At 37.9% G+C, this 15,682-nt stretch overlaps 1 protein-coding gene across 6 annotated transcripts in view; it reads right to left on the bottom strand.

The window, feature by feature from the left end:
- Positions 1–15,682, bottom strand: part of SMAD2 (SMAD family member 2) — an 82,699-nt gene that overhangs the window by 18,928 nt on the left and 48,089 nt on the right. For 5 of the 6 annotated variants that reach the window (XM_047696459.1, XM_047696463.1, XM_047696458.1 and 2 more), the window contains 4 exons: positions 9,787–9,876; positions 8,541–8,734; positions 7,573–7,707; positions 4,680–4,754 (listed from right to left, as the gene is read on the bottom strand). In XM_047696459.1, the coding sequence (XP_047552415.1) occupies positions 4,680–4,754; positions 7,573–7,707; positions 8,541–8,734; positions 9,787–9,876 (494 nt within the window). The remainder of the gene's footprint in view (positions 1–4,679; positions 4,755–7,572; positions 7,708–8,540; positions 8,735–9,786; positions 9,877–15,682) is intronic. The other variant, XM_047696461.1, reaches the window with a different exon arrangement.

Below are 15,682 nucleotides of genomic sequence, written 5' to 3'. Positions count from 1 at the left end.
TTTTGTAAACACTGAACCTTTAAAAATTAAGAGTATATTTACTGCCAGAGGATGGGAATTACACAGAATGCTTATATTTTCTTGTTTTATCTAACTTGAATTTTTTATAATGACATCGACTTGGTATAGAATTCAAAATGTTGCAGCATAACTTCATCTGTAAAATACTCTTTTCTTTGACATGGAATGGTAGAGATATTAGACAAAGCAAAAAGAAAATGAAAAAAAGAAAGCCATGTTATATGTAGTATGTCAATTCCAGCTCAAAAAATATACATTTTCCTCATGTTTCTTTATTGTGTGCTATGCATTTTCAAATTTTCAGTGAACAAGAAATCTATGTATAAGAATAAAGGTGCTTTTCTTTTGTTCTTATTAATAACTTCTACAGGGTTCCCCTTATAATTAGAATGCAGAAGACTAAGAAAAACCCTGGCTCCCAAAATAACCATAAGAAAATACTGGAAACACTAAAACAATTTTATTATTCTTTAGGGTAACCAAAAAGCTATAGATCTATTTAAGTCTAAGTGAGCTAGTTTGTGGGGTTTGGGGTAGGGAGTGAAGTCTTTCTATGGAAGCAGAGAGGGGGGACCATCTTCATCACTGACAGTGCCTGCCAAGTCAGGACACAGACACACAGGACTCGGCTTGTCAAAGGAAAAATAAACTAACATTTTAACAGCCAAGTGCAGGCAAATGGAATTTGAGAAGCCCAAGCCTGGACATAGTCCTCCTCTTGGTCAGCCAATTCTAACCTACACATCTTGAGCTGAGTATGGGGTAGCACAGGAAATATTGGGAAAGGCTGGAAAGCAGGGAGAGATCTGCAGTCTCGTCATACTCATATCTAAAAACCTGCTGAGGTAGGAGGCTACCCCTACCTTCAAGCCTATGGTGATCTGACATTAATTAAAACATCAAATCGGGGCGTCTGGGTGGCTCAGTGGATTAAAGCCTCTGCCCCCAGCTCATGTCATGATCTCAGGGCCTGGGATCCAGCCCTGCATCAGGCTCTCTGCTCAGCAGAGAGCCCGCTCTCCCCGCGCCCTTGCCTACCTCTCTGCCTGCTTGTGATCTCTGTCAAATAAATAAATAAAATCTTAAAAACAACAACGAACAACAACAAAAACCATCAAATCATCACCCATCCAGCTCAACTCCTAATCATGTGGAAGAGATCAGTTTCTCAACTTAGCAACCAGAAAGAGAAAAGGGGAAGGCTTTCCAGGGGAGAATATTATCTATATTACTCTCTAGTATTATTTTAGACACAATACCCAGCATGCAATTAAAAAACAAACATGAGACGTGCAAAGTAGTAGGAAAAACTGAACCCTTAATTAAAGAGATAAAAGTCAACAGACGCAGACTACGTATGAAGCAGGCACTGGAATTACCAAAAAGACTTCCAAATGTAAACTGTAAAACTAAAAAACAGATCATCTGAAATGAACTCCTTCAATTGGCTCAACAGCAGACCAAAAGTTACACCCGCATATTCACAAAGGAGCCAAGGTAAATCAATGGAGAAACAAACGTTTCTTCAACAAGTAGTGCCAAAACAAGTGGACACATATCTGGAAGAACGGAAGAAAGAGCAGAAATGGTAAATACGCAGGTCAACACAAAAAGTTAATTTTAACCCTTTAAAATTAAAACAAAACAAAACCCTCAAAGTCTAAAGCAAAAACGAGGTACTTTGGGGTTTATACACACACGTAACGTAAGACAAATGACAAGGGCAGCACAGAGGCAGGCGGATGGAATTAGTGTTACAAAATTCTTACACGGCACATGAGCCTGTAAAATACTACAAATTAACAACCTACGAAGGTGATAAAATTGGGATATACGTTGTAATCGTGATAGCACTCACTGAGAGCACTGCTAACTGGTACTGTTAAAAAGTCAAGAGAGTAAACAGAATGGATTCAAACAGAAATATATGTGATTAATCTGAGAGAATTCAGGAAAACGAAGAAGAGAGGAACAAAAATCAGATGGGATAAATAGAAAAGAAAACAGTAAAATGGTAACCCAAACCCAATGATACCAACAAAGACACTACATAAAACTAGACTAAATATTCCGATTAAAAGAGATGGACAAAGACATGCAGTGCTGTCCACAAGGAACACATTTCACATATAAAGACAGACTGCAAGTAAATGGCTAAAAGCTATACCACACAGCCACTGAAATAAGTAAAGTTATGGTGATATGAACAGGAGACACACTTTATAACAAGGGTCAGTTCATCCGAAGGACATCATCATTCTAAGTGCGTGCCAGTGAAGACAGACACTCAAAACCCATGAAGCAAAAACTGACAGGACCAAAATCAGAGCTGGAGACACTAACACTGTTCTCCATTACTGAGAGGACAAGTAGAAAAAAAATGAGAGGATTAGGAAGATCTAAACACCACCATCAAACATGCCCTAAATGATGAAGAGAACTCTGCAAGTGCAGAACATTCTTTTCAATTATACACAGAATTCTTCTCAACACAAATAAGACATGTTGTGGCATAAAATAACTTTCAGTAAATTTCCGAGGACTGACATCATGCATAGTATATTTTGGACCATAACAGAATTCAGTTAGAAATCAATGAAGTATCTAGAAAATTCCCACAATTCTTAAAAAACCAGAGTTTAAAGAGAGTTCAGTTTTGTTCTAAATTGGGGTCCTAAATCTGTTAGAACTTTCTTGCCGTAGCACCAAGAAAGGAATGGACAGTGGAGAGAAGACTGGTAGTCAAAGCAACTCTTAGCATCTCATGAGTCAAATACGCACAGTATCATTACAAGAAATATTTTACATGCATTGTTTTGAAAAAGTAACAGAATTAGAAATATGAGGTTAGGTTCAAAGCAATCCCCCAAATCCATTTTTAGTTGAGTCCATTTATTCTCTCTTCTCAAATCTGACTCTTTATCATACCCACTGATTACCTCCGAGTGACTCCTCCTCCCCGAGTGATCAGCTCTATGATCAAATTGGGCTCTGAGCACTAATGGCCTCGTGGCCTTCTGCGTCCGGCTTCTTTCATCTAATACAGTGCTTCTGAGGTTCATCTATATCATACCATGAATCAGTACATTGCTTTTTCATACAGTTGAGTAATATTCTGACATATGAATAACACCTCATTTAATTTGTCCATTCATCATCTGATGGACAATTGTGTCACTTTCAATTCTGGACTAGGATAGATAATACTTCAGTGAACACTTGTGTTCAAGTTTTGTGTGGACATGTTTTCAATTTTCTTGGGTCTAAACCCAGGAGTGAAACTGCTGGGTCATGCTGTTACTCTCTGTTTAACTTCTGAAGGAACAACCAACTTTTCCAAAGCAACTCAACTGTTTCTGCATTCCTGACGGCAAGACATGAAGACTCCAACTTGTCCATATCCTCACCAACGCGTGCCACTGTCCTTTTCTGATCACAGACATTGTAGTGGGTGTGCAGTCCCCAAGGGAGGTGGGCACTGTGGTTTTGATTTTTTCCCTGAGTGCTAATGATGTTGAGCATCTTTTCCTTGGCATTCACTTTCACATGTCACAGTGGCGGTGGTCCATCAAAAAGGAACATGGTTGGTTCAGGAATACTGATCTTTGGCATATATGTAGGTGTATTTGGAAAGCCAAATACCATTTGCAATAAGACATCTACATTAAGAGGTACATGTTATTTCCAGTGATCATTAGATTATCTATATTTCTGGGTTATCTACTACTCTGAACAGTTACACGTATGATTAGCTAGAACAGAAGCTTCTTTATCTGGGAGTTTAATAACAGAAAGATTTAAACAACAGAATTATTGCAAAAGCCAGTTCCCAGTCCACCCCCTGCCGCCAATGTTCATTCATTTAAAAATAACTTAGATTATCGTAACTACAGAATGCTTTAGTATAAACCGTGTAGAAAAGCTGACAATGTAATCCGACAGGCTGTGACATTCAAGTATCCAGTCCTTAAGATTACAGACAGGGTGGAACAGAGCAAACCAGACAATGACAACGACACCGCGGCTACTTCACTGCTAACCTAATTAGTTCTGGTGGATTATACATTTTATCACGGAGCAACTGTTTTAAAGCTTTGACATGTGTAATACTCATTACATGCTAAAACTTTTTCTCCGCTGTGTCTGTGGAGTGGATAGCTAAAAACGAGAAATTAATTGAATTAGGTCAGGTACAAGGTATTTTGTGTGAACAATCTGCTATCACTCAGAACTCATGATTTAGTTAAAGGAGCACTGAAAATCGGATCCTCATCCCCCAAATTTCTCAGAAAATCTGTTAGTGGGCTCATTTTGGTTTTTCATCACAAAGACATTTATTCATTGGGTAACTAAAACTTTGAACAGAAGCACAGAAGACTTAAACAGGAAACCGCGAGAGTGCTCTCGGATTTTCATTTAATCTAACGAGAGAAAATTATTACCAATTATTCTGCAGAGTAGCATGTGTTAACTTTCTCACTGACAACAAGGCCCTCCTTTGGAAAGTTCGAGCACAGTTACGTCAAAACAGAAAGTTCTTTCCGTGATGTATGTCTCAACTTCTCCACACTGAAGAGTCGCAAATAGTTCTCGTGGGTTTTAAGCAGGGCAAAAAATGTGTTTCTCATCACTGAGGAATTTGGAAACGTAAGTTTTACCTGTATCCATACTTTGGTTCAACTGCTGGTCGCTTGTCTCTCCGTCCTCACTGATATAGCCAGGAGGTGGCGTTTCTACGGAAGTTTAGAACAAATAAGCACAGCTACAAATGGAACCTCACCACCCTTCTCCTAGCCACCAAAGATAACCAAAGAATCACTCTGAATAATAAATATGAAAATTATATAACGTTATCATAAAACATAGTACTTGGTATTGAGGATGTAGGATTCAGGTTCTGATCCAAATCTTATAGGTGAATCCTTAAAGCCTACTTGTAACATCACCAAGCTCTCTAGGCATATTGTCTTAGCTATTATTTACATATCTGGCTCATTCCCGTATGTATATTTTCCGGGGCAGGAGCCAAAAATAGAACTTCCAAGATGCCTCAGTTCTGAATCAGTATGCTTCAAAGACATAAAGACGTTGAGTACCTACTTTTCTTTCCTTGCTTTTTTTTAAAAAAACTAAAGGCCATCGTGGATAGGTACATCTAGGAGATGACTAAAGAACACACAACACACATGATATTTCGGATTACGTGGTAATATGGGCTTACATTAGGTTCTATGGGGCAAAATATGGTAACACGTTTCAGGACAGGACAGGCTTAAATTCCACCTAAAAAGTACATTTCTCCATGGATTTCTAACCAGTAAATTGTGAGTGTTTGAGGCCGAAATTTAAATTCAAACACAGACTACTGCACAAACCTGAAGCAAAATACTCCCTGAAAAGAAGATTCTACTGTGCCATTTCCAACACGTTTAATGAACAAAATGTTTATATTCAAGAGGCATGTGAACAGCTGAGTCAGCTTCATATAAAATAACTACATGTATATAATTTTACCAGTTATAATTTCAAGGAAGAAAAGTAAGTTTAAGTGACTATCAATGGTTAATATTTTCATGGCTGGGCAGTTTGAAGCAATTTGAGGTACTGTAATTACCAAAAGGGAGAGGGAGAAATGTGGGTGAAAGGGCTCATCCACTGAACCCTCACACTCCCCCTTCGATAAGCTAAGTGCACATCTGAACTTAAGCAGAGAACTCTTCATTTAGTGCCAGTACCCCAAGATTGTTACGATGAAATTCTAAGAATAAAATAAAATACCTTCTACACTCAAACAACAAAGAACACAAAAACAAGATCAGTATGTGTCAGTATGTACTATCTTACAGGTTAAAGCTAACAAAATTAAACAGGGCTACATTTTGTCAGTTTAACCACCTACGTCTTAAAGAGGAAGAAATGCTGAACTTCATTTTAAAATAGTTTATCCTGTTTTACTTTTCTCCATTATTATCTTAAAATAATAAATAATAAGGCTATTAAGCATTTTGGAGAAAATACTAAAATTTCTTTTGAAGTGGAACAAAAAGTGAGCCCTTAGCTTTCACTGTCGGCTGGCACCGGGTAAAGCCCCATTGTCCAGAAAAGCAAATAGGTGTGACCAAGCTTTTGATTTTCCACTTTGTAAAATAAACCAAATCTAAACAAATAAAGAAAGGAAAATAAACCCAAACATCTCCACAAGTAAAAGCCACTAGTCACTTTGATTAACATCCTTCCAAATAATTATTGGGGAGGTGTCTTACAAGACTGTATGCTTACACCTCGGTTTCCTGGTATTGTTGAATAATACAAATTCCCACATCAAGGACTAAAATGCACCCCCTACACCATACACATATAACCACCTCCAGCTAAGTCTTCTCCCAAGCAAGGGCCTCTTTCAGTCCTGACCCCACTAGTCTTCATACTCCATCTGCTCTGCACCCTCCTCTCCTAACTTCTCAAAAAGTTTGTTCCCGATCAACCTTAAAAGAAGCCTTAAACTCTCTTTTGGAATAAAATAATAGTTTAAAAAAATGCATATTAAACCAATCAGGAAATACTTTCTACCTTTAAAATAAGCTATTTTTTAAAAAATGCTTGCTTTTCTTAGGTTTTTAAATTTGTCTTCAATGAACAAGCATTATTTCCACGAGACACATTAAAGAAATCTTGTTTAAATGTACTTGAAACTAAGTTCCTTACATATTTTCTGTTGCATGGAAAAAAAAAAGTCAGAGTGGCGTAGAGAAATATTACAAAAGGAGAAAAAAACTGAGACACTAAAACATCCAATGTATAGCTCAATCCTCATCCTAGTATTGAATCTTTAGTTTCTGCTAGGGAAAAACCCAAAAAGCAAAAAAGGGAAATACAAATAAAGAAAGTAAGAAAATATTAGTTGTTCTTTTTAAAAAAATAGTGAAAACTAAAACTGCATCAGGGAATATTACCAGATTACATAATATAGTAATTAGAGCCATATATAATACAGTAATTTGAGAACCATGTGGTTAAATTCATTTCTCTTTCAGTAGAGGTTACTGAAGCCCAGACGAAAAAACTAAATTAGAGGAGTTATGATTTTCAGTACCGCAGTGTTGCTACATCTTAGAAATCAAATATTGTATCTTCTACAGAAATGTACATTTCTTTCCAACATTATCAAACTATTTATGAAAATGATTATGTCACTTGTTTCAGGAACACTTTTTTCTTCTACCACTTATTTTGCTTACATTCTGTATCTCTCTTAGCTTCAACAACTAAGACAAACTTACTAAGATCTTTTCTTTTCTGCTTCTCACAGTACTTTGATTAAAGCCACTGCAAAAGAAAATGAAATATAACGTAAAACTTTTCTCCAGACAAAAGCGTTTAAAGTACGAGGCTTACGCATGTCACAAAATCATCAACCCGCAAAGCAGATTTGTCTATTCAAAATTCAGAAGCCTTTTTTAAAAGGCAAACCACAATTCATGAATACTTGAATGTTTAGGAACAACATTTGTATCTATCCCATTTTTTAGGAGATTCGGAAGGCAAAAATACCTGGGATGTAATTACTCTGTGGCTCAATTCCCGCTGGGAAATTAGTGTTTTCTGGAATGGAGTGGGTATAATCGTCCAGAGGAGGCAGCTCTGTTAGGATCTCAGTGTGCCGCGGCACCAGTACAGGAGGCAGAACTAGAAGAGGCAGAGGGATCCAGGTTAACAGCAAGGAAGAAAGGATTGGCGCTGGGGGAGGGGCACACACCAGACCTTCTTTGAAAAACTTCACACACACAAAAAGAAGAGAGTAGCCTGCTTAATTTTTAAAATTTAGGGTTCACCAATTTGGCATTATAATAGCTGAGAAACCGACAAATCTGATTGGTTTTAACTTGCCATGTAGTCCAGAATCTAAATTTCCAAGTTCCAATTATTCTGTACTTTGAGGAACAAGGGCATTCTGGTAATACTATATTACCGTAACAGTTCATAAATTCCCATTGGAAAAGGTGCAGAAAGATCTGTGAAGTCAGATTTAGGCCATTTCTAAAAATACAGCTGTATTCGCTCTAAGAGTTTCAAGTACACAGCAAAGTAAACTAAAAGTCTTGCTATGAACTTCACTAATCTGCTTAGATGTAATCCATGCCACTAAAGGACTTCAAAAAGATGCTCAAAGAACAAAACGACTGAACACAGCTCAGGCAGCAGACAAGTAAAGAGGTCTATCAGTTTAGTTCCAAGCAGTCTATGAATGTGGGGATTAGAATTTCCCAGATCTGTAACTCTGAGGTCAAATAGCATGCTCTCCCAAGAAACTGACATATCCGACCCTCTAAGGGTCGGATTTCCCTATTTAAAACATTTTAAAAGTCCTTTTAATTAGTAGCAAATAATGCACTGTATTTGAGGTAATTTATCAGAATTTTACACCGAAGTTTCCCAGGGGCAATTACCTAGGAGTACCTAACATACTTAAGTTCAAGTATTTAATTTAAAACAAGGAAAGAAAGCCCCGATTTTTCTACCTGGTGTCTCAACTCTCTGGTAGTGGTAAGGGTTTACACATACTTCATCCTTTTTAAGATTAAAAGCATATTCGCAGTTTTCGATTGCTTTGAGCTCATGGTGACTGTGAAGGTCAGGCCAGCGCCACAATCGGCAATATATCACGTGTGGCAATCCTTTCCGATGGGACACTTGTAGACGGCCATCCAGAGACCTGTTGAGAAGCAAGGGGAGAGAAAGGTGGGAACTTTAAAAACAAAACAGGCATAGTCGATTGGGCTAAATTCATACAGTAAGAGCATAAAGAAAGGAATGACAGACATTCAGTTAGTTTTAGTGAGTACAAGGAAGAAAAATGTACTGTTTAATGGGTCTGCTATAAAAGTAAACAGCAGCACTAGCAGGTGTTTCTCATAAATATGCTACATAAATGACTCGATGTCAGTGAGTGGCTAACCACTTGGGAAGAAACTGAGTTTTAAAAAAGGACCATCTAGTATACTTGAAAAATTTTTGCCAACTTCCATCTTGAGTAAATCAAACTCTTAATTAGGGATGCTTTGGAGGGCATTAATACTGTAGATGACTGAATTATCAAAAAAAGGAACTAGTGTGAAAAATGGTAAGTACCAACAATGATGTAAAGTAACTTACTCAAACTAATGTAACTCATTACCCAGTTGTGACTGTTCTGAGTACCGAGGTGTAGTTCTAGAGCTCACACAGTAATGCAGATGGTGATGAAATACAATGAGATGAAATGGACAAATACCAATATGTTCCAAAAGAGAATAAGGTGATTTAAAAAAAAAAAAAAAATAGAACATAAAATGAGTTAGCCTAGCGTTAACTGTGATATAAGGGGGGTTGGTAAATAACTATGTATTTATTAGTATAAAGAAGATGAGACTTAGATGATAGCAAGAAATTTAGCAAAAGCTGGTTATAGATCTACTTGAAAATTAGGCCAACAACAGATTATAATCTAATCTCAAACTCAAATGAGAATATAGGTATCAAAGTTCCTATTCTTTAGGGGATGCAGTAATTTAAAGAAGGTTCAAAACTAAAATTTCATTGATCAAAACATCAGCTGACACATTTAATATATTGTTAATACCGGCAAGCAGGTATTTTAAATGCCATGCCTTATTTACATTAAGGAAACATCCTAGGCAAAATGATACTGAGCAACCCATAACAGGTTTTCCAAAACAGCCCCCCGCCCCAAGTTTGCTAGGATTCCATAGAGGGCAGAATATTCACCTGGTTTGTTCAGAGAAGCTGTAAAGGCCTGTTGTATCCCACTGATCTATCGTATTTGGTGTACTCAGTCCCCAAATTTCAGAGCAAGTGCTGTGCATAAATTGAAAAACAAAAAATTGATGTGAACATGGAAGCATGGTTATTCAAAATACCATGATGTAAAACATGGAAAATGTACAGAATACTTCCTTCACCCAGAAAATATATATGTCGCTTCACTTTTTCACGGGCTTTTCGCGCTGGTTTCTATATTTTCCATATGAAGGAAGCCAATAAAATGGAACATGTGACTCCAGGTAAGTTATGATTATGTTTTAAAAATGTGAACACCAATGCTCTCTAGCTTCATGAAATCATACCTATAATGCCCTTTCCAATTTCTTCTACTCACGACAAAGGACTAATACCTATGCCATTAGCCTTACTAAGAGTGATTCATTTTATAATCTAGTTTTTTAAAAAACTTATCTAAAAATGGATGTCAACTGGTCTTTTCAAACAGGAAAAATTTCATTTAAGTTAGATACATACCCGCAGTTAAGATTTTCACATTATTTTTTTGAGATACTTTTTTATTCAGTTTTGCAAATACTACATAGAAGGAAGTGCCTTCTGAAGTCACTCAAACATAGCCTAACACCTTAAAAGCTTTAATTGCCATAATTAATTGCCTTTAATTGAGGACTAAAGATATGTGAAAGCACCAAATTCTTGAAAGACGATAGGAGTATATGAAAAATCAGCTAGGTCTAGTTTTCAAAAATCAATACACCTACAGGACAGAGACCAGGAAGACCTCAAGCTTTTTCTTCCACATCTCATTCCAGAGCATGGGCAGCCCAGAGAACATTCTCCCTGCTTCCCCGCCATGACTTTATTTCACAGTCACTTCTCATTATGGGGAAAGGGAAGAAGGGCTTCAAAGGCCATCTGGACTTCTGCCTGTCGACGGGTCTCAGGTCCTAAGTTGTGCTTCTTATAGTTAGAGTCAAAAGGTAATTTCTGAAACAAACTCAAACTCCATGTCTCACATATTACAGAATCACCAAAATTTCAAAGAGGAAGAAGAACCATTTCAAAACAATTTTTAGAAATAAAAATCAAATAATGTATTAACTGCTTAAACAAGGTGATGTACACATTGCTAATGAGCTAACTGAGACAACATTTCAAAGGACACTGGTGGCAAGTGCTGTCTTCCTGTGGCCTGGCAACACGCCTCGAGGGGGCTGCGGGGCTGCCGGGTCTCTTGCAGAGCCCGCAGAGCTGCTGGACCACAAACACATTTCATGCCATGCCCTGGGGGCTACAGCAGCCACACTGGATGGTTTTTACAAATGCATTTGCAGACACTACCCAGCACCCTTTTAAGGTATTGTACAGATTCTCTTGCTTTTTAAGCTGTAGAAATCTTTCAATTCCCAAACAACCAAAGTTGGAAAAAGTCAGGAAACTGGAGGATAATGTAAACTTTTTCTTTTTTCTCCGAAGATGTACTGTAAAAAACCCATGACATAGTGTTCTTTTTTTTTTTTTTTTTTAAGATTTAATTTATTCATCTGGCAGAGAGAGAGAGACAGAGCATGAGCAGGGGGAGCAGCAGGCAGAGGGAGAGGGAGAAGCAGGCCCACCGCTTCAGGGAGGGAGAAGCAGGGAGCTTGATGTGGTACTTGACCTCAGGGTCCTGGGATCATGACCTGAGCCAAAGGCAGACGCTTAACCGACTGAGCCACCCAGGCGCCCCACTTGGTTCTTTTATTTAAGATATTTATCAAATACCTACCTTAGAAAACACAGAGCACCAAGTTGTCTAAATCACAATAAAATCAACTACATTCTAGAGTGTTATCTGAATTTAAACCTCAGAAGGGAAAGTATACAGCTTACTCTTCATCCTTGAAATGATTAACAAAAGATTAGATTAGAAGCTAATCTGCTCTTATGAGAGTTTAATGAAGATTTCACCCAAGTGTTTCTGACACAGACACAGAACCAGAATCTAAAAGAGAGCGCAAAGAGCTTAACCTGGGCTTGAATCAAGCCCTGAAATAAATCAGAAAATAATAAACAGTCATTGTTCAGAACATGCAGTCACTTTGGAGGCAGGCCGACCTAGATCACTGCACCGTCCCCCCCAAATCAGCCACATTCCAACTTCCATCATAGGGTATAGATAAGCCTTAGTCCTACTGTTTACTGTAACATCGCTAATTAGAAGGTTTACTTCAAAATATTAAATTTGCTTCTAGCTAGTAAAGTTTTTGCTTGTTTATATAAGAAAAACTTTTTTTTAAAGAATCAATTTATAACAAAACACACAAAGCACCTGGAATAAAAGTAAGTATAAATGTGTCAAAACTACACAAAGAAACATTTTAATTGTTACTAAAGGACATAAAGGCAAAGTAACCAAAGAGAAAAGCATCTATCTTCCTATTCAGGAAGATATCATAGTGATGTCAATTCTGCCAAAGTAAAATCTCAGACAAGATTACTCCAAATATAACATACCAAAATAAGTAGGAATGACCAGGAAAACTTCAACAAAGAAGAGTAGAGAATGGTCCTACCAAATTCTGAAACACGTTGCAAATTCTCAGTAGAAACAGTATGTAGTTAGCAAGAGGACACAAACAAAACAGAGGTCCTACCTGTAGGGCAGCCTCAATTAAGCAAGCCTTCCTTCAGGTAAAAATGACAGCCCCTGAACGAGATATAATAAAATCAACCACGTGAAAACAGTGGAGAGAGACCAAAAGGACAAAAGTCAAAAGGAAGTCAACCTTTGTAAGGGGGCAACTCTACTGGATGAGCTGCATTTAGGTAGCTTTGTATCTAAGCACAGCGCACAGTGTGAGCTAGGCAGGACATCTAGACCTCAAGCAGAGAACGAACCGCAATTCTACCCACGGGCACAAACAATCAGAGAACGGATGTGGGGCTGCAAGAACGGCTGGAAAGAGGGGGGGGGGCCTGGTAAAGAAGGAAGCACAGGGGCATAAATAGCAAAATACGAGTATGAACTCTGCCCAAATCCTTGGCTGACCTCTCAACTACGAATGTGGGAGAGACATACCTCCTGCTGAAAACTAGCACCCGGGCATCTAAAAGAACAAAGTCCTGAAATCCCAGCTGTTGCTTACATCAGAGGCAAACCGGAGTTTGAGGCCAACGGAAAATAACTGCTGGGCAAAAAATCAACTCTTCAGAGGAAGATAACAGAATTTAGAGTCTCTATAATATTTCATCCCAAATATCCAGTACAAAAGCACGAATCACTAAACATATCAAGAAACAGGAAAATGTTAGCTCCTAGTCAACAGAAAGAACGGCCAGTAGAAACAAATCCCCCAAATGAACCAACAGACAAGGATTGTGAAGTAACTACTGTAAATATGCACATGGACTTAATGAACGGATGGCAATCTCAGCTGATTAATGGAAACTGTAAAAATGAATCAAATGTAAATTCTAGAACTGAAAATTATAAAATCAGAAATTAAAAAGTTAACCTAATGGTTGGGGAAGACAGAAAAGTCAGTCTGAAGATGAGTCAAGAGAAATCACCTAAACAGAGGAATCAAAGTGAAAAAGAGTGAATAACAAAATGAACAATTTCAGTAACAATAATATGCAGCTGGAGAGGAAGCAAGAACAAACCAGAACAAATGTCTGAAATAGTAATGTCTGAAACATTGTCAACCTCAGCTGAAACTAAACTCATACTTCAAAGAAACTCAGTTAATACCAAGCAGTTTAAATACAAAGAAAATCACACTTGGGCACATCATTGTCAAAACAGTAAAGACAAAAGGTGAAAAGAAAATCTTCAAAGTGGGGAGAACTACAAAAACTCTTAGCACGAAGGACTCCATCTAAACCCCTGCACTAAGAGACTTGAATAAGCTCTAGCATGGCTTCTTGGAGCCTAAGGTCAAGTCCCCGTTAGGATCCAGACCCTTCTGAGTTCCTGTGGGGAGTGGGGGAGAGGTCAACATGGCCCAAAGAATTTACCATTTGTTCCTGCCAACACCTGTCAATATAGACCCCTGACCTCCTTTTCTCAGAGCATTTATTTTAAAAACTTGTACTTGGAAATCCTTCTCCAGTCTCTTTAAAATGTACTCTGTGTCTCCTTCAGTTCAAGAGTCTTTCTCAAGAACCTGAAATCTAGGGGCACCTGGGTGGCTCAGTGGGTTAAGCATCTGCCTTTGGCTTGGGTCATGATCTCAGGGTCCTGGGATTGAGCCCCGCATCGGGCTCTCTGCTCAGCGGGGAGCCTGCTTCCCCCTCTATCTCTGCTTGCTGCTCTGCCTACTTATGACTCCTCTCTCTATGTCAAATAAATAAATAAAATCTTTAAAAAAAAAAAAAAAGAACCTGAAATCTATTCCTTTGAAATGTAATCAGTCATCAGAAAGGTCAGATCTGTCTCCCAGACTGCCCTCAGAGGGAGGGTAGAGGCCTAACTTGGAGAAATGCCATTTAGCAGACACATATGGCCCAATCACACTGATAATGACCAACCCTCTTACCCCCCCCCTTTTTTTTGCTAATTTTTCACTTCCCTGACTCTGCTCAAGCCTCTACTCATTCCCCCAGCTCCACCCTCACCTTCTCCCAGTCACCTCTATGCAAACTGAAATTGAGCTCAGCTCTTCTACCACCGTGATTACTGAATAAAGTCTGTTTTTACCAACTTTATTTTATTTTTTTAAGATTTTATTTATTTATTTGATAGAGATTACAAGTAGTCAGAGAGGCAGGCAGAGAGAGAGAGGAGGAAGCAGGTTCCCCGCTGAGCAGAAAGCCTGATGCGGGGCTCCATCCCAGGACCCTGAGACCATGACCTGAGCTGAAAGCAGAGGCTTTAACCCACTGAGCCACCCAGGCGCCCCTGTTTTTACCAACTTTAATCAATGTCTGGCTTTAACTTTCACAGTAGCAAGATAGAACAATCCACATATGTAGAGGAATAAACACATGAGCAACAATTTCTCATCAGAAATAGTACAAGCCAGAAGACAATGGAACACCTTTAAAGAGCTTAAGGGGGGAAAAAAAAAACTCAACCTAAAATCTATATCCAACAGAAATATCCTTCATATAAGAAGTCAAAACAAAACCATGTTCAGGAAAACAAACACTGAGAATTCATTTGTAGCAAACTCGGCCCAAAGAAATGCTGAAGGAAAAGTTCTTCAGGGTAAAAAGAAACAGCAGTAGATGAAAACTCTAAAGTCACTGAGAAAAATTAAGAGAACTAGAAAGTATTAAGTATGCAGGTAAATGTAAAAGACGGTATCTTTTTCTTAATTTCTACAAAAAGGAGATGGCCAGTTATAGCTAAAATTATAACTCTAAAAGTATTTATACACAATTTGTATGACAATAGCCAATAGAAACAAAAGGATGTGTTAAAAACACCTACACTGTTGCAAAGTTAAGGATTCATAGAGTCATCTGGAAAGCAACCTCTGCCCCAAAAAAGGAGGAGGGACACAGCAAAAAAAGCTTACAGAAAATTAAAATGAAACACTAAAAAATAATTAATCCCAAAGCTAGGAAAGAAAAGGAAGAAGAAAGATCAGATGGTAAAAGAAAACAGAATAAAGTGTAAAGAGTAAAACAAGGGTAAGTTCAACCACGTCAATAATAACATTATACATAAATACACCACACATTCCAGTAAGTGGCAGAGACTTGTCAGAATGAATACAAGATGTAAAATATCTACAAAAAAGATGTACTTCAAGTATAATATATTGATTAGCTGAAAATATAAGAATGGAAATACACAGTTCATGTAAGCAATAACCTTAATAAAACCTAATACCAGAAACAATAAGGCTTTAAGACTATTACCAGAGATAAAGAGACATTTCCTAAGAAAGTC

This window comes from Lutra lutra, chromosome 12 (assembly GCF_902655055.1).
Source record: "Lutra lutra chromosome 12, mLutLut1.2, whole genome shotgun sequence".
NCBI lineage: Eukaryota > Metazoa > Chordata > Mammalia > Carnivora > Mustelidae > Lutra > Lutra lutra.
The sequence above is the reverse complement of the archived record's forward strand: the minus strand, read 5'-3'. Positions and strand labels throughout refer to the sequence as shown.